Source organism: Bidens hawaiensis, unplaced genomic scaffold (assembly GCF_021521415.1).
Source record: "Bidens hawaiensis isolate Kalapana, Puna unplaced genomic scaffold, B.hawaiensis_p1.1 tig00002123_1, whole genome shotgun sequence".
NCBI classification, from domain to species: domain Eukaryota; kingdom Viridiplantae; phylum Streptophyta; class Magnoliopsida; order Asterales; family Asteraceae; genus Bidens; species Bidens hawaiensis.
In genome coordinates, this window is record NW_027491112.1 from 775,329 (window position 1) to 800,023 (window position 24,695).

Genomic DNA, 24,695 nt, shown 5'->3' on the forward strand with positions numbered 1-24,695 from the left:
ATATAGACTGATTCTCACGCCGGAGGGTGGTCACAAGGAGGAACCCCCCCCTTCTCAGTGACGAGCTTACGGTGTCTGTTTTGCAGGTTCCCTGAAGTACAACTTACTCTGCTGGACCTAACCTTCGTGGGAAACATTACTTAGCCCCCAGATTACCTATAATCTGCCCGGGGTCACTTAGTGTTTCTTCAGAGTCAAAGTGAGACATGTATGAATAAAGTAAGAGAATATTACAAGAATATATATATGGTGGAACTCACTAATGACATATTGGAGAGCTTTCCACATGGGGATTATAGAGACTTGCTTTTTGCATTAGCCATGAAATCTAATATTGATTCATGACTAATTCTCTTGGGACATTTTGTAATTGTGTTACTTCTCTTATCGTAGGCGGGTAAATTTGTATACATACAACTCGATACTAGTGATGCGTTAGTTAAAAAAATCGGGAACTATAACATGTAATATGCTATTATTGAAATTGTAATCTTGTTTGATTAATGGACTATCAAATAGTCATTCTTTTATTATTACTATTATTACACGAGTCATATTAGTGTCGACCGATAAATAGTACATGTTAAACGCTTAACTTAAAGTATGACGATTATCGACAAAACAACGACAACCACCGCTATAAAAGTCTGATATCCATACTTTGTAGCACTACTTGGTGCCGGTGCTGGGGCAGACCATTGTACGTTTATGACCAACTTTTGGTTTTGTTCGGCACAATGGTTTCCCACACCACAAATGTACCACTTTTTGCTTGGTGACGCCAAGGTCACAACATCGTTTCCACTTGTAAGGCCCGTGCTAGGTGCCGGGACGGTGCAATTAGCAAAGGCACTAGCGTCCACTTTATAAACGTTGTGTGCGCCTTGCGGATAGTTGAACACTTAAGCCCACAAAAATATGGCAAGAGTTAATTTAATGATTTAGCAAAAAAAATTAATATAAAAAATTTGGGTTTCAGAAAAATCAAATAATTCACCTAGCTTATCACCGACGTAGAATGTTTTGTCTTGGGCCCACTTCTGATAATCAAAATTGGTCGTCCAACCGCTGCCATCCCCAACCACGTATTCAGTTGCCACAATGGTCGTCGGAAGTAACACCGCAACCAAAATGGTTAAAACGACAATGATGTGGATAAAAGTAGTCATGGCTTATTGTATTGAGATTCTTGACTACTTGGTTATTTGAATGTTATATGTAACAAAAGTTTCTATTTATAAAGATTTGTATTTCTTGAAAATATCCACAAGACATGATATTGTTATTCCGGCAATCATGTGATAATATAAGGACAAGTAGCAAAACGTAAATAATAAGAGAGATTGAAGAAAAATTGATATTTCTAATAACAATAAGTTTTATTTTAGAACGGCCTAAGAAAAAGTTAAAATGTAAAAGACACTATACTTGTATTCATACTTCATAGTTACCTTAGAATTTCTGGTTCGGCAGATTTTATAATTTCTGGGTCGGCCTATAATAGGTTTTAAATCGAAATTTTCAGATTTTGTTAGAAAAATTATTTATTAATAATTTCACCTTTTATGGCTGGCTGATAATAATCTCACATTTAAAAATCTATGTCAACGGTCCAACCTTTCGACTATTTTTATCTTAATTGACATCCGTTAAAAAACAGTTAACTGCGTTAAGTTTTTTTTATCTGAATTACAAACTGATGTTTTAGAGTTTTGATCGGAACAATAATATGAATCGACTGATGTAAAACTTATCTCGAAATGATGATATAAATGACGAAACAATGTTTCAATTCGGGTGTTTGAATTTCCAAAAAAAAGCAAGTTATTTGAATCAATCATTACGAGATAAGTTTTATATTAGTCGACTTGTATCTTTCTTTTGATCAATAGTCATAAAACATCAGTTTGAAATTCGAAAACGTTAAGTGTTTTTTACGGATGTTAATTGAGAGAAAAATAGTCGAAAGATTTGAACGCTGGCATAGATTTTTTAAGGTGAAATGACCCATGTATACATGAGGTGAATAAAGGATACACTGTTATATAAGAAAAAACGCTCTTAATATGAGATAACAATACACGATTATTATGTATCCGAAAAATATAAGATTATTATCAGGAAAAACAAAAACGTCTTATAATTCATTAATTTATAACTACTTATGAATGAAATTACATATAATATTAAAATAAGAAAAGTTATAGCTATGATTCAAAAGCCTTAAATACTACTTCTTTGTATATAATATGTGATGTTTTATTCGTAACTTCAAAATCTATATCTAAAATTAGTAGTTCCTCTCTATCTACTCTTAGTTGTAAATAAAACCATGCCCTGAAAAGTGATTTGACTTTTACTCTTATTTATTGTTATTGCAGAAAAATATGGTTAGGGTCTTGATTATAATAATACGTGAATTAACCCTAAATGTGTGCTCGTTTGTGTTAAATCAAACTTCCCTTTCTTGTAAAATCAATCTTTAACGGCGACAATATTGAATTCGATTATGGTGATATCGAGCAGGATGATTTAATCGACCACAGCTTTGATTGACTAACACGAATACCTTAACCTTGCTCTAATACCAATTCAAGAACGAATTGATAACGGAAACACAAACGAGCACACAATATTAGGGTAAACTCACGTATTATTATAATCAAGAAACTCTCAAAAAACTTGAATACAATAATCCCCCTACTCATACAATAACCCTAACATGACTGTGTATTTATAGGGAGACTCTAACTTGGTCAACAAGTAATTACCAAATATAAAAACCCAATTGCAACCCCATAAACCTATTACATCATTAATAAATTCCATAGGCCCAATAGATCCAACCCGGTCACCGGGCCTAATAATATGGAAATTACCAACATAGGGGAAACCAACTCTTTTAAATTAAAAAGGAATCTTAAGGGGTGTTTAGGATTCCTTATTTTATCCCATTATAATTTTTCATTAAGTTAATAAGTTACAAAAGTGTAACTTATGGAACTTTTCCTCTCACAGCGTAAGCAATTCCAAACACCTTATTACTTTTCAAAAAGTTAATAAGTTATAAGTTGGTAAAAATAAGCAATCCCAAACACCCCCTTAATATTTGAAGGTGTCATGCAAATTCTGTGTAAAAGTATGAGTCCCAAAATTACTTTCATAAATGATCTTTGCTTCTATAACACGATCACCATATGCAATCACTTGTAATATCGTTAACATAGTCGGACTGACATATACTATCGAAACTTAGGTAACTTTTTCGTCCCCGGGAAACAATTATAGGAATCGATCTATAATATCTTGGATGGCCTCATTCTCATATAATCGTGTAAGTGATGTCCTTTCTTGAAAAAGGAAATTGGATTTTTGAATTTTTCAAGAATCACATGATAGACGAAGTCAATCAAATCAAATACATAATCAAACCCAAAACCTTTCAAACAGTTTAGGTATTTAATTTCATGGCATACATTTGTGACTTTGTGTAAATTTAAGAGTAGGTTCAGATGTATAAGTTAGTTGTTTTAAAAAGATATATCAAAACCAATTTAGTGATGAAGAAAACAATCTAATGTATATGTAAAACCAATTTTAGTAACAATGAAAACCGTAACACACTAATATATATATTTTTTAAATAATACATAAGATAACTTAAATAGAACTTTTTGAAAATTGTGAATTTTGAATTTCGTATGATTTGGGTAGCTTTCTGAATGATTTACAGAGTTCACTTCCAGATTAAAAATTTTAATTGATAGACGAGATCAATAATTGGATAAGACACTAAGTATTTATCATCTATGTGAAAACAAGGCATGAAGTTTGTTGTATTCGATCATGTTAGATGATTGTTTCATATAGGTCGAATCATTACAACGTTTGGGTGAACGTTGCACCTCTTCGTGAAAAAGTGTAACTGAAAGCCGAAGTAACTATTTGCAGTTCTTAATTATGAAGGGAAAAAAAGAAAAAGAAAACTCGATGAGATTAAAATTATGAATGATTTCACATTCTGAAATCAAGGATCCATTGTTTTCGTATTATAACAAATTTACTAGAATAGCTAAATACAATGAAATTAATTAATACAAATTCAATACAAAAACAAATCTTTGACTTATTCAAATAAACCAATAAAAATCAACAAATATCCCCTAACTAAATATCAAAATGTAAATGATTCATATTTCATAGCTTAAATGACTAAAGTAAGACATTAAAAGACTTCTTCATAGAAATAGGTTGGTTTTAGGTTTAAATTTTACTTGGTGATAAAAAAAGGCGTTTTAAGTTGGACCATGAGGTTTTCTCCTAATGGTGAAATAAACATAATCAGGTGGGTCAGTGACCTACCAATAAACCAAATGATCATTATTAAGTTAATAAAAAATAAAAAAAATAAGAATTTAATTGTTCAACATGTATTATAAATACAGTAATACACGGTGTGAATTACATCGAATGATTAATGTTGTTATTATTAATGATGGTATTTTAACTGAAAACAAAAATAACCACTATGATTTATTCCATGAACATTTAACACCCTCTTGGTAAGTTGCAATCAAGCTTTAACATCTATGGCTAACTTTTGGTTGAATGCAGAACAATGTACCCCTACACCACAAATAAACCACGTCTTGACCGGTGTCGAGAGCTCTATCACGTCATGTCCGGAGGTGTAAGCTTGACTCGGTGGTGGAATGATGCAATTCGCAAACACAGTACCATTCACTTTAAACACATTATGCATATCTTTATGATAATTAAACACTGTAACATAAAAATAACGTCAAAACTGTTATGAAAGTATACATATAGTGGCACATTTAATACAAAACTATTTATACACAAAAATGTTCTGCCTAAGGTGTTGCCAACTTTAAAATTTTTATCCTTAGCCCAAGCTTGATAATCGTATTGGGTGGTCCAACCAATGTCATCTCCGACTACATACTCTGTTGCTGTGGTGGCGGTCGGAAGTAGGATGACAACCAAAATGGTCATAACAACCATAATGTGGTTAAAGAAGGCCATTTTTGGGGTTAGAAAGAGATATCTTATCTCTTGTGAGTTGTGACTCGTTCTTGAATTTGGTCTTAGGGGTTGTATACTTGTATTTATAGTACCTTTTATGTTTCTTGTAAGAATCCACAAAATATTAATAACAAAAATAAAATAATACAATGATAGAAAGAGACAAGCACCAACTAGGCACTGCAAGAACAAGGTACTATTAATTGTTATTTTATTTGTTTATGAGGTTGATTCAAGAGAGAACTCAAGAGCTAATAAATAACTCGTATAAATTTTACTTACCCAAATATTATACAACAATATTAATAATGTTATATTATACAACAATATTACATATATGTAATAAAACAATGTTATATTATACAACAATATTACATATATGTAATAAAACAATGTTATATTATACAATAATACTAAATATATGTAATACAACAATATTACATATATGTGATATATGTTGTATCGCGATCAACTTTTTGTTTTTTTTTCTTAAATTTTGATAAAGAATAAAAAGAAATAAGAAGTATTAAAGAAAAAAATTTAAAAATATTTGGGTAAGTTAAATTTTTACGAGTTCTTTATTAGCTCTCGAGTTCTCTCTTGAATTGACCTTATACACGGGATTTGTCAAATAATAAAATTAAATTAGGTCCGTTATTTCAATTGTGATTTTCAAAATACTTGTGAATTATTTAATGTACAAAGTAGAACTTATGAATTATATTTCGGTTGGTTCGGTTCGTTTATTTTTTTTTTGTTAAAAAAGTGGTTCCATTCGTTTATTTTTGCTAAAAAAATATGGTTCGGTTAGTTTATTTTTGTTAAAAAAGTAGTTCGGTTCATGTAGTTTTCTTAAAAATAGTTCGACTCCTTTATTTTTACCATAGGGTTAAGCAAATGAGACATAAAAATATCACTATTTTATCCCTATCTTAATGGAAAAAACAAACGGGGTTAACAAAAAAAAAAATACTAAAATAGCATGATTTTGGAATCGTCAGGTGTTGATTTGCAATAAATTTAAAAAAAGTACTAAAGTTGTGCAGATGGTCAAACCTTATGTATAAAAATGACAATTAACTCAATAATGAATATAATCCATACTATCTTATAACCCAATAGACAAAATAGTATTGACCTATGACCAATGGATAGGTAGAATGAATGAGATGAGAAATTAGAATTTAGAATAAATGTAGGCTTGACACATAAGTTTTAACATTTTCTTTTATTAGTATTGTAAGATTATAAGATATGTAATAAGTCAAATATCACGATTGACTTTTTTTTAATAAAGGTAACGTTATAATAAAAGAAATGACAACTTTTTTTATATAAAAAAATGCTTGAGTCAAGTTTCATGAGTTTTTTTTATTTTTTTTCAAGTTCTCTCTTTAAGGATGATTTTTCTCATAATCCTTTGGATCTTCCCCATTTGTTTATTTAGAATAACTTTATATAAAATGAAAATAAAGAATCTAAACAATAAGTTTAGGGGTGTACATGGCCTAGAGATTGTTAGTTTGTTATAATCAAAATTTTGGGAAAATGTTGAGAAAAGACAACCCGATTCGGACATGTTAGGTGGCAAGGCCAACCCTGCTAGTTTGAATGGTTTGACGGTTTGACGATTCGACTTTGACGGTTTGAATTTTTATTCTTAGTTAACATTTTAATGATGGTTCGACTTTGATGGTTTTTGTACATTTTAGTTACATACTCCAAAGTGAACAAGACAAATAAAAGAGATAAAATAATCCATTTGATTTACATGACCGGTTCCAAGTACTTCTAGGTTTAAATGATCAAAACATAGAGTTATACAGAATGGGTTATGGGAACCGGTTTGGGTAGCAAACCGAATAGGTTTGGTTAAAGTTGGTCAAAACCAGTTTGAGGGTAAATCGGTTCGGGTCAAAACCGGCTTTTATGGAAAATATTAGAACCCATACAAATTGGTTTAGGTCGAGTTAGAAACTGGATTTAAGTATACGAACTAGCGGCCTGGTCAACACGAGACCTGTTTTTGTGTTATCTGGTCAAATTGTGAACCAGTTTGGGCCACGAGAGGGGGAACCGGTATCTAAACTACCATGTAAGGTTGGATTGGAATCGGTTTAACCGATTTTTTAATGTTATAAACTCTTTTTATGTTTGCAAACCAACAAAATATCATCTTTTAGAAATGGATCCATTGGGGGTATGCAAAAGCCCTCCATAAAAGGTACATAACAACCAAAACAACAAAAGAAAACAAGATGAACACAATTCAAAACCTAATACATGTCATCAACAAACACAATTATTCCACCACTGTAACATAGAATATTTTCTTCGTAACTATAATAATAATAATAATAATAATAACAATAATAATAATAATAATATCCCACTATAACATAATGAACTTTTTTTTTCTTTTAAAACAAATAAAAGGATCATGTTACATTATAGAGGCAGGTAAGCGGACAATAAGTTGTGCCGACCCCCCCCCCCCCTTTTGAATAACAAAACACATATCTACGAAATTAGAACGTCCGTACTACCAACCATGACTTAAAATATAAAACACAAATGACGACATTATGATAAGTTTGTTTATTACAATATCTTCTTCTTGTTTAGGAAGGTGACTAGAACATCAATCAGGATCAACAAGCATGCCGTGTAGAAGGCAGCTCGTAGATTTCCATGACCTCCAGCCGCCGCTTTGATGGAGAAACTCGAAATCCCACAAGGAATCCGCAGATGAACAGAATAAAAGAAACAAGGAAGATGCCGGATGGTATAGAGGATTAAGGCCTTGGCAGCCATCATACTGCAAAATAAAAAAGTTTCAAAATTAAATGAAGATATATTTAAGGTTTAAATGTATCATGAGTTGTGAACTCTTATTTTGCTTAACCTTAGTTGACCCGAAAACTGCCTAGGAGCAGAACCTTCATTGGCAATGGCACCAACGACTTTCATTTAATTTGTTTGTGTGTGTGTGTGTGTGTGTGTGTGAACTGTGAAGTGAGTTTAGGTTTGAAAGAACATTATTACACACACCCTGTTTATATAGAATGGTATTCTAATTTCTAAGTAAGTTACATATATGTATGTATACGTACACGAGTATTTAAATACATAAAAGACCAGCGGATCCTATGTGATCATCGTGGTATCCCCCAATCCCCCATGGCTTTGCACTTTGCCCATGGCCGTCTCGTGGGTAAACTAAATGAGACAATGGCTTTAGGCCTCCAGATTTACAAGGCCTCCATCTTAAATAAGAGTTATGTATTATGAGATTTTGGAAGTAGAGTTCTTTTAGAATTAGTAAGTCAATGATAAGTCACAAGCTAAGGATGATTGTTTCATATCCATTATCACAGCGTATCATCGAATGCTATTACCGGCCCAACATTGGATTTGTTTGAAAACAATACAACCAAGGTGGCGTTCATTCAATCAAAGCTTTTATGCCCTAGCACTATGACTCTCTTTGGAAAGAAAGGAATGCAGGGAACAAGTCTTTCCTTTCCACTGGTTCTTGAAAGCTCTCAATCCCCGCTTCTCCCATATTGATTCTCCCTCTCGCATCGGTTCTGCATCAGATAATGAGCCCATGCGCAAACTTTATCTTTTATTGTATTGGCGCCAGGTAGGTAGGATATTAGATTGAGTCGAAGGCCTACTGGTTCCGATTCGAGCGAGAGCCCAAACGGGGGAGGTGAGAACATCTTGATCGAAAGTTCCACTGTTCTAAATAGTGAGAAAGACTTTTTCAAATTTGATCAAAATGATCGATCATTTTTCAATATCTTAGGTGGGCCATTTTCTATAATTCTTGTATATTCTCTAGCGCTATACGCATATAGAAAAGAAAATATAAAGGCCTCAACATTTTAGTTAGTTTTAGACCTCCGAGGTCGTTGAACCGGCCCTGACATTGTCACATATGCAAACTGTGTTTGTGGTCAAGATGAACAATGCTGGTTGTGCAGTATACTCTAAAAGCGAAAGTGAATGCCAAAACTCTGTAATAATATTTGAAGTTCCCTCAAATCCAGTTATTGTACCTTAAGTTAATGTGTTTGAATATATTATAAAAACTTTGGATTTCTAAAATCTAGTAGCTAGTTACCGTTAATCTTGAAAATATTTTTTTTATCTAAATAATTAAATAAAAAGATCCAATTACAATAGAGAGACAAGTAAGCATGCAACAAGCTGCGTCGTCATCCCTTTTGAATGGCAAAACCGATCCAACTAAATTAGGAAGACGGCTTTCTAAAACCGTGCTCACTATACGTACAACTACTGCACGTAGAACGCTTGTCATCTCCGAGAACTTCTTCTCGAGACACCGAGGCAAAACTTCTCTAAGTGTACAATTTAATATAATAAAGTTGGTTTAGTTATTAAGCCCGAGCTCGAACCTGTATGTAAAGCGTTTAGGTTGTTCAAGCTTTTATGTGCCTTGTGTATATTTTTAAAAGTTTTTTCTTCTTTTAGACTTTTAAGTATTGGTTTTACCTTGCATAATCGAATTTGAGCCAAACTTTGGCTCATTTAACGTACTACACAAGCTTGAGTTGAGTTTAGGCTCGTTAAAGTTTTTTTTAAACATATATAATTAATTATATATATATATATTTATATTTAATAAATAATAATCGAGTTGAGCCCTTGCCAAACCCGAGCTTGAAAAAACAACTCAAAAGACGAGCTCAAGTTTTAGAAAAAAAGCTCGGAACGAGCCGAGATCGAACTCGAGCTCTCGTAAATCGAAACGAGCCTAGCTTTTGTTATGCTACTTTTTAAACTCAAAAACTAGCAACATAAGGGCCTCGTGTAATTTGTTTTGTGTCGATAATTTTTTATAGATTTATCTATTGAAAGAGATGAGAGCAATTTCTATAAGTCTCAAACTTCACGATGTTGTTTATACAAGCTTTTCTTGTTCTTTTACACTGAACTTTTTGTTTCATTTATAATCCAAGTCAGATTTGAGTTGACCCGTTTAATAAAAAAGTCATATTCAGGTTGCCCGATTAAGTAAAAGTTAAAAAAACTTTTATAATATTATTATTGTTTTTGTTTTTTTAGTTTTCCGTTTTTTCTTAAAATACACTTGTAATTTTCAATTTATTTTCAAGATTTTTACTAAAATTCAACTTACTCTAATTTCAGGAGATTGTGTTCCGTTCGACCTGAATTTATTTGTGTGCAGATTAAGGTTGAAATCTTTGACACGAATAATAATAATATGGATTGGGTTCGGGTTGAACATTTCGACCCATCAACCCGCCAACCTGTAACCTGTTAAAATGTTAATCCAACACGATTGACAACCCCTATTTATCACCACGCATTGCACCTATTTTCTGATATCATGGGTGCGCTTTTTTTAAACACACTTTTCATGTACAGGGCCGACTCAATGCCTCGACGTGTTCGGAGATCTAAAATGTTATGGCTTTTTTTATGTGTATAGCTATAGAGAGTACTCATGAATTATGGAACATAATTGATATGCAGTAATAATAGGTACGTGAGATTCCTCCTTAACTTGTGGCTTTTTTGTATGATATAGGAACCGGAATTTTACATTTTCAGTTGCTTCTGCGGATGCAATTGGAACTAGGCTCGTTTAAAGGTTGCACGGGTGTAATTGCTTTTGCTAAATATCTATAGATAGAATTACAACTTTGTCCTTTAAATATATGCGATTTATGGATCAAGTTCTTTAAAAAGTTTATTTGCAGGCGGTGTCCTTTATATAACAAAATACTTTCGGCCTTTGTCCTTTACACTAATCGTCATCCAAAAACCCAGTATCCAAACATGCCAAAACTTAACGGGGTTTTTGTTTAACATATTTTATGTAGTTTCTTTTTTAATAATATATTTAATTTGTTTTTTAATTATAAATACTTAAATAGTTTGCGTAAAAAGACTTAAATGCTCTCACATGCCAAGACTTGACGGGGTTTTTAGAAGCCAGTTAGTCAAAAAGACGAAAATTAAACAAACATGTCATGTAAAAGACACCGCCTGCAAAAAAAACTTTTTAAAGGATTCGATCCATAAATTGATGTTTTAAATGACAAAATTTGTAATTCTATCATATCTATATGACTACCATTTTGCTCTTGAACTAGTTTGTCAAGTATGCTTCGTGACGGTGATCGATCCATCAACTTTTATGAGAAATGCATGTAACTTGAACAACTATACAACGTACTTTAAAACCACTTAAAAGAATCAATAACAATTGTTATTTTTATTATTATGATCACTAAAACTAATTAATTTAATTTAGCCATACTTGGTATACAAAACATCGGACGTTCAGAAAAGCAAACATGTGTGTTTGTATATATATGTCTGTTTATTATATCATTATGAGAACCATGATCAAATACATTGTATTCTTAACATGAAAACAGTGAGAACCAATTTGCTGTTATCATTAGATTTAGTTTTATAGTTGTTTGCTGTTATTCTTTGTTCGTATTTGCTAATTTTCGATTATGAGACGTTATAAGTATTTGTTGATTTATATTTTGTTGTTATTATCAGATTTTTTTTCTTTTGCTGTTATAAGTATTGTTGGTATTTGCTGTTATTATTTTGTTCTTGATTTTTTATTCTTTTGTTGTAATTTTTAGGTTTTTTTCTTTATTATTATAAGTCATTGTTTATGTAGATTGGTGTTGTAGTTGGTATTGTTTCTTACGTTCTCAGTTTTTTATAAATTAGTATTATTTACTACGTTCTCATGTTAAGATTAAAATGTACATGAACATTCCCCATCATTATGAACTTATGTCCAACGTACGTTGTACTCTTGTGTCACATGACTAGGAGCAACCCACCATGGATTTTGGTTCAAATTTCATTTAGCTATTAAGTTGATTTTTATAACGTGATGGAAGTATGTATTGAGTATTAATTTTGTTAACATGTTAACTATTAGTGGCGGGTACGTTGTGTTTTAATTATTATTATTTTAGTATGTTAGGTTTATAATAAGATATAAAAGTAAACTACATATATTTTGATAAAGTTATAAAATAATTAAATAGTAGATTTTAATGTGTACAGGAGAGTAGTATTAAATTGTACTCGTATATAGGAAAAGAGGTCTGATATAGAATATGCTTATGAGAAACTCATTCTCTTGAAGATGCATAGGTAAATAACCTTCAAGGCTTCAACCACTTGATTCCTTTAGCTCAAACTTGTACTAATTCTTGATCTTTCTAACTCGATTACTCACAATCACTGATTTCTCTCATTCAACACATTATAAATAGTTTTGTTACGTCTTTTTAATTAGATTTGGCAACTTAGGTAACTTTTTCATTCCCAGGAAACAATGATAGGAATCGATCTTTAATATCTTGGATAGCCTCATTTTTCTTGAAAAAAAGAAGTTGGATTTTCAAAATTTTCAAGAATCAAATCAGATACATATTCAAACCCAAAACCCTTCAAACGGTTTAGGTATCTAATTTCATGGCATAGATTTGGGACTTTGTGTAAATTTAAGAGTCTGTTCAGATGTATGAGTTAGTTGTTTTAAAAAGATATATCTAAAATCGGGCTAAGGTGTTCTTGAGTTTTTTTAAAGGAGAGAAAGGAAAGGAAAACTAATGATAGTTAAAAAATGGGTGTTCTTGAGTTTTTTTTAGGATGGAAAAGAAAGGAGTAGGAGGAGTTAGGAAGGATTAAATTAATGTATTTTCCTAATAAGTTATCCTCTCAAAAATGGGATGATTACTAAGGATAACTATTATTTAACATAGGTATCCTTTCCTTTCCTCTAATTTCCTTCAAACTCAAGAACACACGTAACTAAAAAAAATTTCCTTCCCTCCCCTTCCTTTTTTTATCCTTCCCTCTCATTTCCTTTTTTTTCCTTGGTTAAAAAACTCAAAAACAAGAGTGATGAAGAAAACAATCTAATGTATATGTAAAACCAATTTAAGTTAGATTACAATGAAAACCGTAACACACTGATATTTTTTTTTTCTAAATGTAATACATAACTTAAATAGAACTTTTGAAAATCGTGAGTTTTGAATTCCATATGAGTTGCATAGCTTTTTGAATGATTGATAGAGTTTACTTCCAGATTAAAATATTTAACTGATACACGATCAATAATTGGATAAGACATTAAGTATTTATCAGATCCCGAGAATTCATCTCTATGAAAACAAAGTATGAAGTTTGTTGTATTCAATCATTCCAGATGATTGTTTCATATACGCCAAATCATTACAATGTTTGGGTGAACGTTACACCTCTTCGTGAAAGAGTGTAACTGAAAGCCGAATTAACTACTAGCAATTAGTAGTAACATTAGTGGGAACCATCAAGTTCTATTGACGCTAAACCAATGCTCACTTTCCACTGATTCAAATAATTAAGTTGTACCACCAATAAAAATCACACCAACTATTTCTACCTTTTGCTTTAACAACATATCAAAATAGAAATGAAGAAGTTAATTGTTTAACATGTATTATAAATACACGGTGTTAATTACTTCAAATGATTATTGTTATTACTTGAAGAGGTAGGTCCCAGCAGAGCCCAGTTGGACCCGCAGGACTCACCTTGAAGAGAGACGTCTGCGCAGAAACCAACTGGATCCGCAGGACCCACCATGCTCAGAGACGTGACGTCCTTACGCGCAGTACGCAAGCTGTTCCCGCAGGAAATGCCTCCCAATGGTGAAGTACTCCGCCTGTTCCCGCAGCTGCGGATACAAGCCATCAGGGAAGGCCACCCGCGCAGCAAGGCTACACGCACAAGGCACTTAGCTCTCAATAATTCAGTAGTCACCTGAAGGAATGAGCAGGGCGGGAATACTCCCGCCCAAATGAGCCAGTCCGTATGCTTCTGGAAGATCTTTTGTACTATACCTGCCAAGGTATGGGCAAAATAGACAAGATCTGACCAAAACAGCCCTTGAACTAATCACAGGGTGACAGCTCACCGACAACAGTACGAGGAGCACCCTCTAGTACTGTCACTATTAGCCGCTGCCTACTCACCAACCCTCACTGTGGGACGTGCGTAGCCTACAGTTGGTGGAACAGTGCATAGCCGGCAGTAAAGGAACAGTCTACAGCCGGCCTTGTCACTATCAGCCGCAGCCTATCCACCAACCAGCATGGCTTGTGCGTAACCCACTGTTGGTAGAACAGGAATACTATTCAGCCGGCTGTACCTTCTTGGAAACCTACCTTCGGCTATAAATACTCTAATACCTTGGAACGGTAGGATCATCTGGTATTTTACCTTCACTAGCTATTTCTCTCAATATACACTTATATTCAGAGTAATCTAGTCTGATTCTCACGCCGGAGGGTGGTCACAAGGAGGAACCCCCCCTTCTCAGTGACGAGCTCACGGTGTTTGTTTTGCAGGTCATCCGAAGAACATCCTTCTTTGCCGGACCTAACCCTCGTGGGAAACATTACTTAACCCCCAGATTATCCGTAATCTGCCCGGGGTCGATTAGTGTTTCTTCATTGGCGCCATCCGTGCATAAAAGCTAGAACTAATTCTTAGTTTTTTCAAAATTTCTGAAGAAATGGTTAACGTTACTCCGGTCCCAAAGCCAGTAAGTGACCAAGAAACCCCGGTAACCACAACCTCAGCAACTGGGGGGAACACCGGCGGTTATGCAAATTTTACGAACACTACCCCGGTTACCCAAGCCGGGACAAGTGCAGTAAACAATATTTCACTGGGGTTCACTGATGCCCAGTTGGAGAAACGGACGAGGCTCCCTCGCCAAACACTCGATCAAGTTAAGGCGTGGGCCGAAGCACATCAGAAAGAGTTCCAAGCTGAGTTGGATGAACGCTTGCGTTCACTTCAACAGGCTGACGAATTCGGCAGTACTCGCCAACATCTCAACATGAACAGTGAGTGCGAGTACTCGGACAATGAGCGGGAAGAATCCGATACCGACGCAAACCCTCGCCATAAGGCGAAAGGGAAGCGTAAGGAAACGGACTTCCAACCGACAAGGAATTTTGGAGAAACCTTTAAACCAACGAACGCGGGGAGAAACCCACGTGACTTCTCCAAAACCTTTAGACCAACTGCTGCAAATGCAGGAAAGTCCAAGTTTGCAAGGGACATTGCGGAAGCAATCGCCCCGAGAAGTGCCAAACAAATGTCCAACATCGGCACTTATGATGGCCTATCCGACCCAGACGATCACTTGAACAGATTCATTGCGGGGGCAACCGTCAGCAACTGGGCGGAACCCACGTGGTGTTATATGTTCCAGATGACACTGGTTGGAGCGGCCAGGGCATGGTTCGATCGTTTACCGGTCCACCACATCTATGATTGGGCGGACTTTCAGAACAAGTTCAGCCAGCACTTCAGCTAACAGAGGAAATATACTGAAGAACAGTGGACGATCCTCAACTGCGTTAGAGAGGAGGATGAATCTTTACTAGACTTCATCACTCGCTTCAACTCCAAAAAGCTGAGTCTGGGCAACATAAGTGAAGATCTTGTTCGCGCCGCTTTCATCCAGGGTGCCGAATACCCAGAGCTTATCCGCACATTGACGGGTAAGGACGGCATGCCATCCACATGGGATGCCATCATGACGGCGGCCAAGCGCTTTGCCGAGACAGAGAAGCAACTGGGAAGGGATCTTCCCCAGAGTACACACCTCTACACGCAAAGGACTAGAGAAAACAATGTTCGGATCGCCCGGCAGAACAAAAAGAGGAAGCTAGGTATTTGGCAGTCAAGGGTAAACTTTGACACCTCATCCAGCTCTCGCCCTCTTGTTGGCGGAAGGGATAACACACACCTTCCAAGCCGAAAACACCGGTGGACGCCACTCACCAAAAGCGTCACGGAGATATTTGCCACCGAAAAACTACCATGGCCAAAGGCTCCAATGATCCGGCAGCGACCTAATGCGGATCAAAGCAAATCCTGTGACTTCCACGGGACAAAGGGTCATAGTACGGAGGAGTGTACATCCTTGAAGGATATTGTTGAAACATTCGTCAAGGATGGAAGACTTGCACACCTTGTTGCATCAATCAAGAAGGGAGGAAAGAATGATAACCGGTACAGAGGCAACGGACGAAAGCCCGTTGACATCAGCATCAACATGGTTCATGGCAACATCAGAGGAAGAAAAAGGCGAGCGACAGAACCATGCGCGTGGAAGGAAGCTGAGGTGCGCTTCCCGCGAGTGCCAGGAGGACCCAGCAAAGAAGGCCCTATCGTCATCAAAAGCCAGCTGGGGCACTACATCACTTCTCGCACTCTTGCTGACAACGGCGCCTCGTCAATGGTGATGTACAGGCAGTTCTTCGACAAGCTAGATGACGAAGACAAGGAACGCCTGGAAACGGTCTACGCCTCGATGGAAGGGTTCGACGGCAGCACAAACAACCCCCTGGGTATCCTATCTTTCCCCGTCACTCTTACGGACGGGAATCACTCACGCACAGAAGATGTGGATTTGGTCGTGATGAGGAAGCCACACCACACATACGACATTCTCTTCGGGAGAGACGGAATGGCAAGATTCAACGCCGTGGTATCTTCAGTCCACGGCATGATGGGATGGCCAACAGCTGAGGGTGTAGCGATGATCACCGGCATTCCCCAGGTATGCATCGCATCTGTCTCATCTAAACCCAAACCAAAGATGGCTAAACCAACCATCACCGAACCGGAAAGATGGGCTTTCAATGGCAAATACCCTGACCAGGCCGTTACCATTAGCCCAACAGTCGTTGATCCCACGCGCACCTTACTCAAACGCTTACTACAGAAAACGCTGACATCTTCGCGTGGACACCAGCTGACGTGACTGGTGTACCCCGAAGTAAGGCAGAGCATAAGCTCAAGTGCGATCCGGCTGTTACGCCAGTCGTACAAAAGCGCAGAGTAATGGGGCCAGAACAAACTAACGTGTGTAGAACCCAAGTCAAGGAACTCCTTGACGCAGGCATCTTACGCGTTAGCAGATATCAAACATGGGTTGCAAATCCCGTTATGGTACCGAAGAATAACAAACAATGGCGCATGTGCATAGATTTCAAGGACTTAAACAAAGCATGCCCCAAAGATTGTTATCCGTTACCCGAAATTGATCTTAAGGTGGATTCGTTAGCACCGTTTCGCCTTAAATGCTTCCTGGATGCGTATAAGGGGTACCATCAAATCCACATGGCCGTTGATGATCAGGACAAAACCGCTTTTCGGACGCCCGATGGCACATTTTGTTATCAAATGATGCCATTTGGACTTAAGAATGCCGGGTCCACATACCAACGCCTGATGGACAACCAGTTTCATGCCCAAATTGGGAGGAACTTGGAAGTCTATATGGATGACTTGGTCATCAAAAGCCCTGACGCAGAAGCGATGTTGAAAGACATCGAAGAAACTTTCAACACGCTCAGGAAGATAAACATGAAGCTCAACCCGAGCAAGTGTGCCTTTGGAATGGAAGAAGGGAAGTTCTTGGGGGTCATCGTCACTAAAGATGGCTTCAGAGCGAACCCTGAAAAGGTCGAAGCCATTATCAAAATGGAATCACCTACTACCATCAAACAGGCTCAGACACTGAATGGACGACTAGTCGCACTTAATCGCTTTTTGGCAAACCACGCGGATAAGTCGTTTCCTTTCGTGTCAACGTTGAGAAACTGTTTAAAGAAAACGCACTTCCGCTGGACACCAGAAGCGGAAGCAGCTTTTCAGGAGATTCGGTCACGCTTGATCGAACTCCCAACGCTCACAGCACCAGAAGCGGGGGAGGGGTTAATCCTATACCTTTCCGCAACAGATAGAGCAACCGGGGCGGTCCTGCTAGTTGAACTGAAAGGCATCCAGATGCCAATCTATTATGTCAGCCGTATCCTAACAGACGTAGAAACCCGGTACTCTACCCTCGAAAAATTAGTCTTAGCACTTATACACGCTTCACGCAGGTTAAGACGATATTTCCAGGGTCACCCAATCACCATTCTCTCCAACTTCAAACTTGCAAACGTTCTACGCAAACCCGAGTTATCGGGACGCCTAGCCAAATGGGCAATTGAGTTGGGGGAATACGCGATAAAGTATAAGCCAAGACCAGCCATAAAAGGCCAGGTTTTGGCCGACTTTATTGCGGAAGTGCCTGCATCGCGGGAAAAAGAGTGCCAGGAAGAGGCTCAACCCTCTCCAGCACGGGACATCAATGATGTCTGGCGACTCTACACTAATGGAGCAGCCAGTAACGAGGGTTCAGGCGCAGGGCTGAAACTAACCAACCCAGCAGGCCAAGAATACACTTACGCTATTCGACTGGATTTTCCAAGTACGAATAACGAAGCCGAGTATGAAGCATTCTTGGCCGGGCTGAGAATTGCGCGTAAGATGGGAGTGAAATACTTGGAAGCCCACGTGGATTCCATGTTAGTAGCCAACCAAATCAACGGGACGTACACGGCCGTGAACGACACAATGGCCCTGTACCTCGCACAAGCAAAAACCCTTATGCGCGATTTTAACGATTGCAAAGTCATACACGTCAAGCGTAGTGAAAACAAATCTGCGGATGCGTTAAGCAAGCTTGCATCATTAGCCTTCACCCACTTGGGAAAGGACATCCGCATTGAACTCCTCGAGGCACCTTCAGTCCCGCACAAGGAAATTTGTGTCATCCAAACCGGCACAGAAACGTGGATGAAACCAATAATAAATTACCTTGCGGCAGGTATACTACCAGAGTCAAAAATACAGGCAAGAAAACTACGCTGTAAAGCACTGAATTATCAACTCATCGATGACATCCTTTACAGACGTAACTTTCTTGGCCCACTCTTAAGATGTGTGGACAACCAAGATGCTGACTACCTCCTAAGGGAAGTACACGAAGGCATCTGTGGAGTACACGCAGGTCCACGCGCTGTTGTAGCTAAGCTAAACAACGCGGGATACTTTTGGCCGGGGATGCATACGGATGCGCTGGCATACATCAGAAAGTGTAGGTCTTGTCAGCTCTACGCACCCAACACGCATCGCCCGAAGAATGAACTTGTTCCAGTCACCTCTTCATGGCCATTTCAGAAGTGGGCCATCGATGTGACAGGCCCATTTCTTACAGCAGCAGGAAATGTTCAGTTCCTAGTGGTAGCCATCGACTACTTCACCAAGTGGATAGAAGCAAAACCCTTAGCCCAAACAACCGCGAAACATATCAAAAAATTTATTTGGGAATTTATTATTTGTCGTTTTGGACTTCCACAGAATTTGGTGAGCGATAACGGCACCAACTTTGCTGACAAGAAGCTACAAAAGTGGCTGGAAGAACTTCAAATCACCCACACCTTTACCTTAGTGGCGCACCCGCAGGGTAATGGTGAGGTAGAAAGAGCAAATAAGAGCATCGTCGAAGGCATAAAGAAAAGACTCTTGGAACACAGATCCGGCTGGGTGGACGAGCTTCCGCACGTCCTTTGGGCAAACAGAACGCTGAAAAAGGCCAGTACGGGAGAAACCTCGTTCAGTCTCACTTATGGCACTGAAGCCATGGTCCCGGTCGAAATTGGTTTACCCTCACCAAGGGTCTTGATTCAGCCAGAAGACAATGATGCGGAAAGACGGTTAGACATTATGCTAACCGAGGAACGCAGAGACTTAGCCGCAGTGCGTGAAGAGAACTACAAGCGACAAATGCAAAAGTACTACAACACGCGGGTAAAACTCTGCAACTTCAATGTAGGAGACTACATACTGCGTAACAACGAGGCTTCGAATCAACAACGCCCAGGAAAACTGGCCCCGGTCTGGGAAGGGCCATACATTATCAAAGAAGTTCTGGGAAAGGGCGCATACCGGCTCGAAAGGCTCGATGGCACTCCCATCCCAAGAACATGGAATGGAGCTCAATTACGCAAATGTTACATGTAGATCAATCCAAACTTGTAAAGAAAAGGCCTAGAGCCACTTCTAATGGAAATGATTCTCCTTTCACAATGTGTTAATAGCCTTACCTTTATACTTATGAACTTCCCACACTGATATGCCGGTATTCACCGCATAAATATGGGAAGAAGTAAGTCGTTACGTGTGGAAGGCGGCAAAAACCGCATAAACACATAAAACGGTAAAAATTTCAAAAGAAAAGATAAGGAAAACCTTCACGCAGGTCAGTTGTAGGTAAAGTTTAGTCATCCCACTAAATGAAAATGACGGTCCTACCCGCACAATCATGATAGAGGAAACTGAACATTAACCTATTAACAACTGCGCGTACAAAGGCTAACTTATTCAAAATACTTAGAAAATTTCTAAGGAAAAGATGAGGAAAACTTCCACGCAGGACAGATTTAAGTAAAGTTTAGCCATCCTACTAAGTGTAAGTGACGGTCATACCCGCACAATCATGAAAGAGGAAGCGAAACATAAACTTATAATCTGCCACGTTAAAAAGTTAACTTATCTAAGTACTAAAGAAATTACTAAGTTAAATCAAAACATGCGTAAAATAAACAAGGCAAGGAATTAGCACATAATCTTTATTCCATCAAAATTCAAATATTACAAAGATTGCTGGGTGCATACCCGCATACAAAAGAAGCTATACAAAAATAAAAATCTACTCTAATGGTGGAAAGGGATCTTCAGGATCAAGCTTCAGGACCACTTCCACTTGGACCCGCACTATCAGTAGAGCGTGGCGGTTCAAGGAAAGCTTTAAGGATAGCTAGCCCATCATCAGCAGCAGCAACTTCGTTCACCTTTTCCACCACCGGATGCGGGAAGGCGGCATACTAGTTCACTGCTTGGTCATATAAAGCTTCAGTATCCACATCAAATAAAGGGAAGTTGGAAGGCGGGATGCCTTTCTCAACGAACCCTAGACCAAGCAGGAAGCCGGCCTTTTCCCCATCCTCATGAGAAGCGTTGAGGGCTGCGCTCATAGCATCGTCATAAGACGTATCCGTGAAGACCCGATGCACAACCTACAAAAAGAAAAAATACAAGTATCAAAACCTTTTCTATTTACAAAGAAAAGCGTAAAGATATAATGAAATTAAACATACCTGAGACAACGCTTCTCGAAGAAGCCATTCCTTGGCAACCAGAGCCTCCTGTAGGGCGGCTTGAGCTTGGTTACGGGCGCGTTCGGCTTCACTTTTGTTGAGGTTGGCAAGCAACACTTCTTTAGCCGCAGCCTCTTCAACGCCCTTTAGCTTCCGCTCAGTATGGTCAAGCACCCCCCTCTGGTCCAAGATCTCTTGGAGCTTCTTGGCGTCTTCCATCGCCAAGGCATCATGAGCCTGTTGGAGCGCCTCTAGTTTGGCTTTAAGTTTCTCATTCTCGAGGCGTAGAGGCTCAGCAACAGCTTCAGCCTTGGTGGCCCTCTCAGTTGCGTTCCGTGCAGTTTCCTTAGCCAGCCGAAGCTGTTCGTTAACAGCTTGGGCAGCCTTGGAACGGGCCTCGAGCCGGGCCTGAACTTCAACCTCGAGGGCCATGAAGGCCTTCTCCTTTTCCGCAGCCACTGCGGTAAGCCTCTTGTTCTCCTCCCGGACAGCCCGCGCCTGAGCTACTTCTTGAATACGAGCTGCTTTTAACTTGTCGTTTTCACGACAGAGCAGCTCGACGCGCGGCTGCATCCGGGCCAGGAGAATCCGAAGCTCGTTGGTTAGCCTACCCTCCTGGTAGCTAGCCATTGCTTCCCCCAACGCACCACTGGGAGCTACGTGACGAGCCCACTCCACGCACTCCACAAGCGTGCGAAGGGTTGTTCCTCGGCGGATGTTCCATCGTGGAACATACACTTCATTGGAATCCGACACTGCAAAAAACAAAAAGCAGTTAGGAAAAGAAGATATATAAAAAAAAAAAAGGCCAAAAGAACCCTACGCACCTGTAGGGTCGACAACAGGCCGATAGCCGCCAAACCCATCACCTGAACCCAAGGGAAATCCATCCAAGAGGTCAGGCAGATGGGAAGGAGGCAGAGGTTGGCGAGAAGCCCCAAGCATACCTGAAGGATCGGCCGTAGCTGCCGACGTCGGAGGAGGCATAGAGGCCGCCGCGGTAGAAACCAACGGAGGTGAACTCACCGGAGGTGAACTCACAACCGTGGTCGCCGTTGCGGAAGTACCCGCAGAAATAGTCACCGCCGGCTCAGTGAAAGATTCAGTAAATATGGCACTGACAGCCGGCGGAGATGTCATCACAGTTGGAACAGTCGGCTCAACTGGGTGAGCAACTGAACCAACTGAAGCAGGCGCAGCCGCCTGGGTCATCGCCTCAGGTAGGTTGACCAAGCCTACCGTCATGGGTCCGGAGGTGCTCCTCCCCGCTCCACCCTGGAATGCGGTAGCATCCACGCCTTCCCCTTCCCGCCGGCAGCCTTCTTCTTCCGCACCAACGGAGGACCATCTGCGGATTCCTCATCAGAAGATGACAAGATTAGAGGAATTCCAGCAGAGGTTTCAGCATTGAGAGGTCGAGGGTTGAATAACGCCTTACCTGGCCGCGTGGCGCTCAGAATAGGGTGGCCTGGCGGGTAGACATCCACAAACCGATCACTCGTTTGCTCCAAGATGGGCAACTCGTTCTCATCGAGAGCACGAGTACCCATCCGAGCGGGACCATCACTCTCCCACGGCTGCAGGAGAGACTGCAAGTCGTTCCCCTCTGAAATAAAAGAAACAGTTAGAAGACAAACCTATATAAACAAATAAGACAAAGCATACCGTAAGGGACAGAGTTCAAACCGTATTCGAGGACGATGGGAACCTGTGACGCCTCCTTCCACACCCGGCTCATCCCAAGCATCACCATCCCAGACTCCGCAAAGCGGTACACCGGAGTCTGGATCCGGGAGATCTTGGCGAACCATTCCGCCTCCTGGTAGTTTGGGGCGTGAAGGGCGGGGAGTGCTATCCCATCAGGGAAGGCCACCCGCGCAGCAAGGCTACACGCACAAGGCACTTAGCTCTCAATAATTCAGTAGTCACCTGAAGGAATGAGCAGGGCGGGAATACTCCCGCCCAAATGAGCCAGTCCGTATGCTTCTGGAAGATCTTTTGTACTATACCTGCCAAGGTATGGGCAAAATAGACAAGATCTGACCAAAACAGCCCTTGAACCAATCACAGGGTGACAGCTCACCGACAACAGTACGAGGAGCACCCTCTAGTACTGTCACTATTAGCCGCTGCCTACTCACCAACCCTCACTGTGGGACGTGCGTAGCCTACAGTTGGTGGAACAGTGCATAGCCGGTAGTAAAGGAACAGTATACAGCCGGCCTTGTCACTATCAGCCGCAGCCTATCCACCAACCAGCATGGCTTGTGCGTAACCCACTGTTGGTAGAACAGGAATACTATTCAGCCGGCTGTACCTTCTTGGAAACCTACCTTCGGCTATAAATACTCTAACACCTTGGAACGGTAGGATCATCTGGTATTTTACCTTCACTAGCTATTTCTCTCAATATACACTTATATTCAGAGTAATCTAGTCTGATTCTCACGCCGGAGGGTGGTCACAAGGAGGAACCCCCCCTTCTCAGTGACGAGCTCACGGTGTTTGTTTTGCAGGTCATTCGAAGAACATCCTTCTTTGCCGGACCTAACCCTCGTGGGAAACATTACTTAACCCCCAGATTATCCGTAATCTGCCCGGGGTCGATTAGTGTTTCTTCATTACTATTAATGACGGTATTTTAACTTAAACAAAAGTAACAACCATTAACATCTATGGCTAACTTTTGGTTAAATGAAGAACAATGTACCCCTACACCACGTATAAACCCTGTTTGGACGGGTGCCGAGAGCTCTAAAACGTCGTGTCCGGAGGTGTAACCTTGACTCGGTGGTGGAATGATGCAATCCGCAAACTCAGTACCATTCACTTTGAACACGTTATGCATCCCTTTAAGATAATTAAACACTGTAACATAAAATAACGTCAAAACTGTTATGAAAAGTAATACATATAGTGGCACATTTAATATAGAATTAACATACACGGAATTGTTTTACCTAAGGTGTCCCCAACTTTAAAAATTTTATCTTTAGCCCAATATTGATAATCGTACTCGAAGGTCCAACCGTTGTCATCTCCAACTACATACTCAGTTGTTGTGGTGGCAGCTGGAAGTAGTACGACGAATAAAATGGTCATAACAACCATAATGTGGTTAAAGAAGGCCATTTTTGGGGTTAGAGAGATTTTTTCTCTCTTGTGACTCGTCCTTAAATTTGATATATGAAGAAACACTAACCGGACCCCGGACAGATTACTGGTAACCTGGGGGTTGGATAGCTGTTTCCCACGAGGGGTTAGACCCTTGGAAGATGGTTCTTCTGATAACCTGCAAAACAGACACCGTGAGCTCGTCACTGAGAAGGGGGGGGTTCCTCCTTGTGACCACCCTCCGGCGTGAGAATCAGACTAGATTGCTCTTTAAATATAAAAGTATATTAAGAGATTGCTAGAGCAGATATCAGGTATATTATGATGATAATATGATAATGTAATGTGTCGATGATCATACCATTTGGGGTATTTATAGCCGAAGGTAGGTTTCCAAGGAGGTATGGCCGGCTGCAACAGTGTTCCTGTTCATCAACAGTA

At 39.3% G+C, this 24,695-nt stretch overlaps 2 protein-coding genes and 1 pseudogene across 2 annotated transcripts; all 3 read right to left on the minus strand.

Annotated features, from left to right (window-relative positions):
- Positions 1-581: 581 nt before the first annotated feature.
- Positions 582-1,211, minus strand: LOC143605245 (blue copper protein 1b-like). Its single transcript, XM_077081433.1, has 2 exons — positions 998-1,211; positions 582-901 (listed from the first exon to the last, which is right to left on the minus strand). The coding sequence occupies exons 1-2, from the start codon at positions 1,167-1,169 to the stop codon at positions 597-599; spliced, it is 477 nt and encodes a 158-aa protein (XP_076937548.1). The 5' UTR covers positions 1,170-1,211; the 3' UTR covers positions 582-596.
- A 3,362-nt stretch (positions 1,212-4,573) lies between these two features.
- Positions 4,574-5,046, minus strand: LOC143606030 (blue copper protein 1b-like). The gene is made up of 2 exons (XM_077081940.1): positions 4,887-5,046; positions 4,574-4,782 (listed from the first exon to the last, which is right to left on the minus strand). The coding sequence occupies exons 1-2, from the start codon at positions 5,044-5,046 to the stop codon at positions 4,574-4,576; spliced, it is 369 nt and encodes a 122-aa protein (XP_076938055.1).
- Positions 5,047-23,781: 18,735 nt separating this feature from the next.
- Positions 23,782-24,272, minus strand: LOC143606038 (blue copper protein pseudogene; annotated as a pseudogene).
- Between the last annotated feature and the right edge of the window lie 423 nt (positions 24,273-24,695).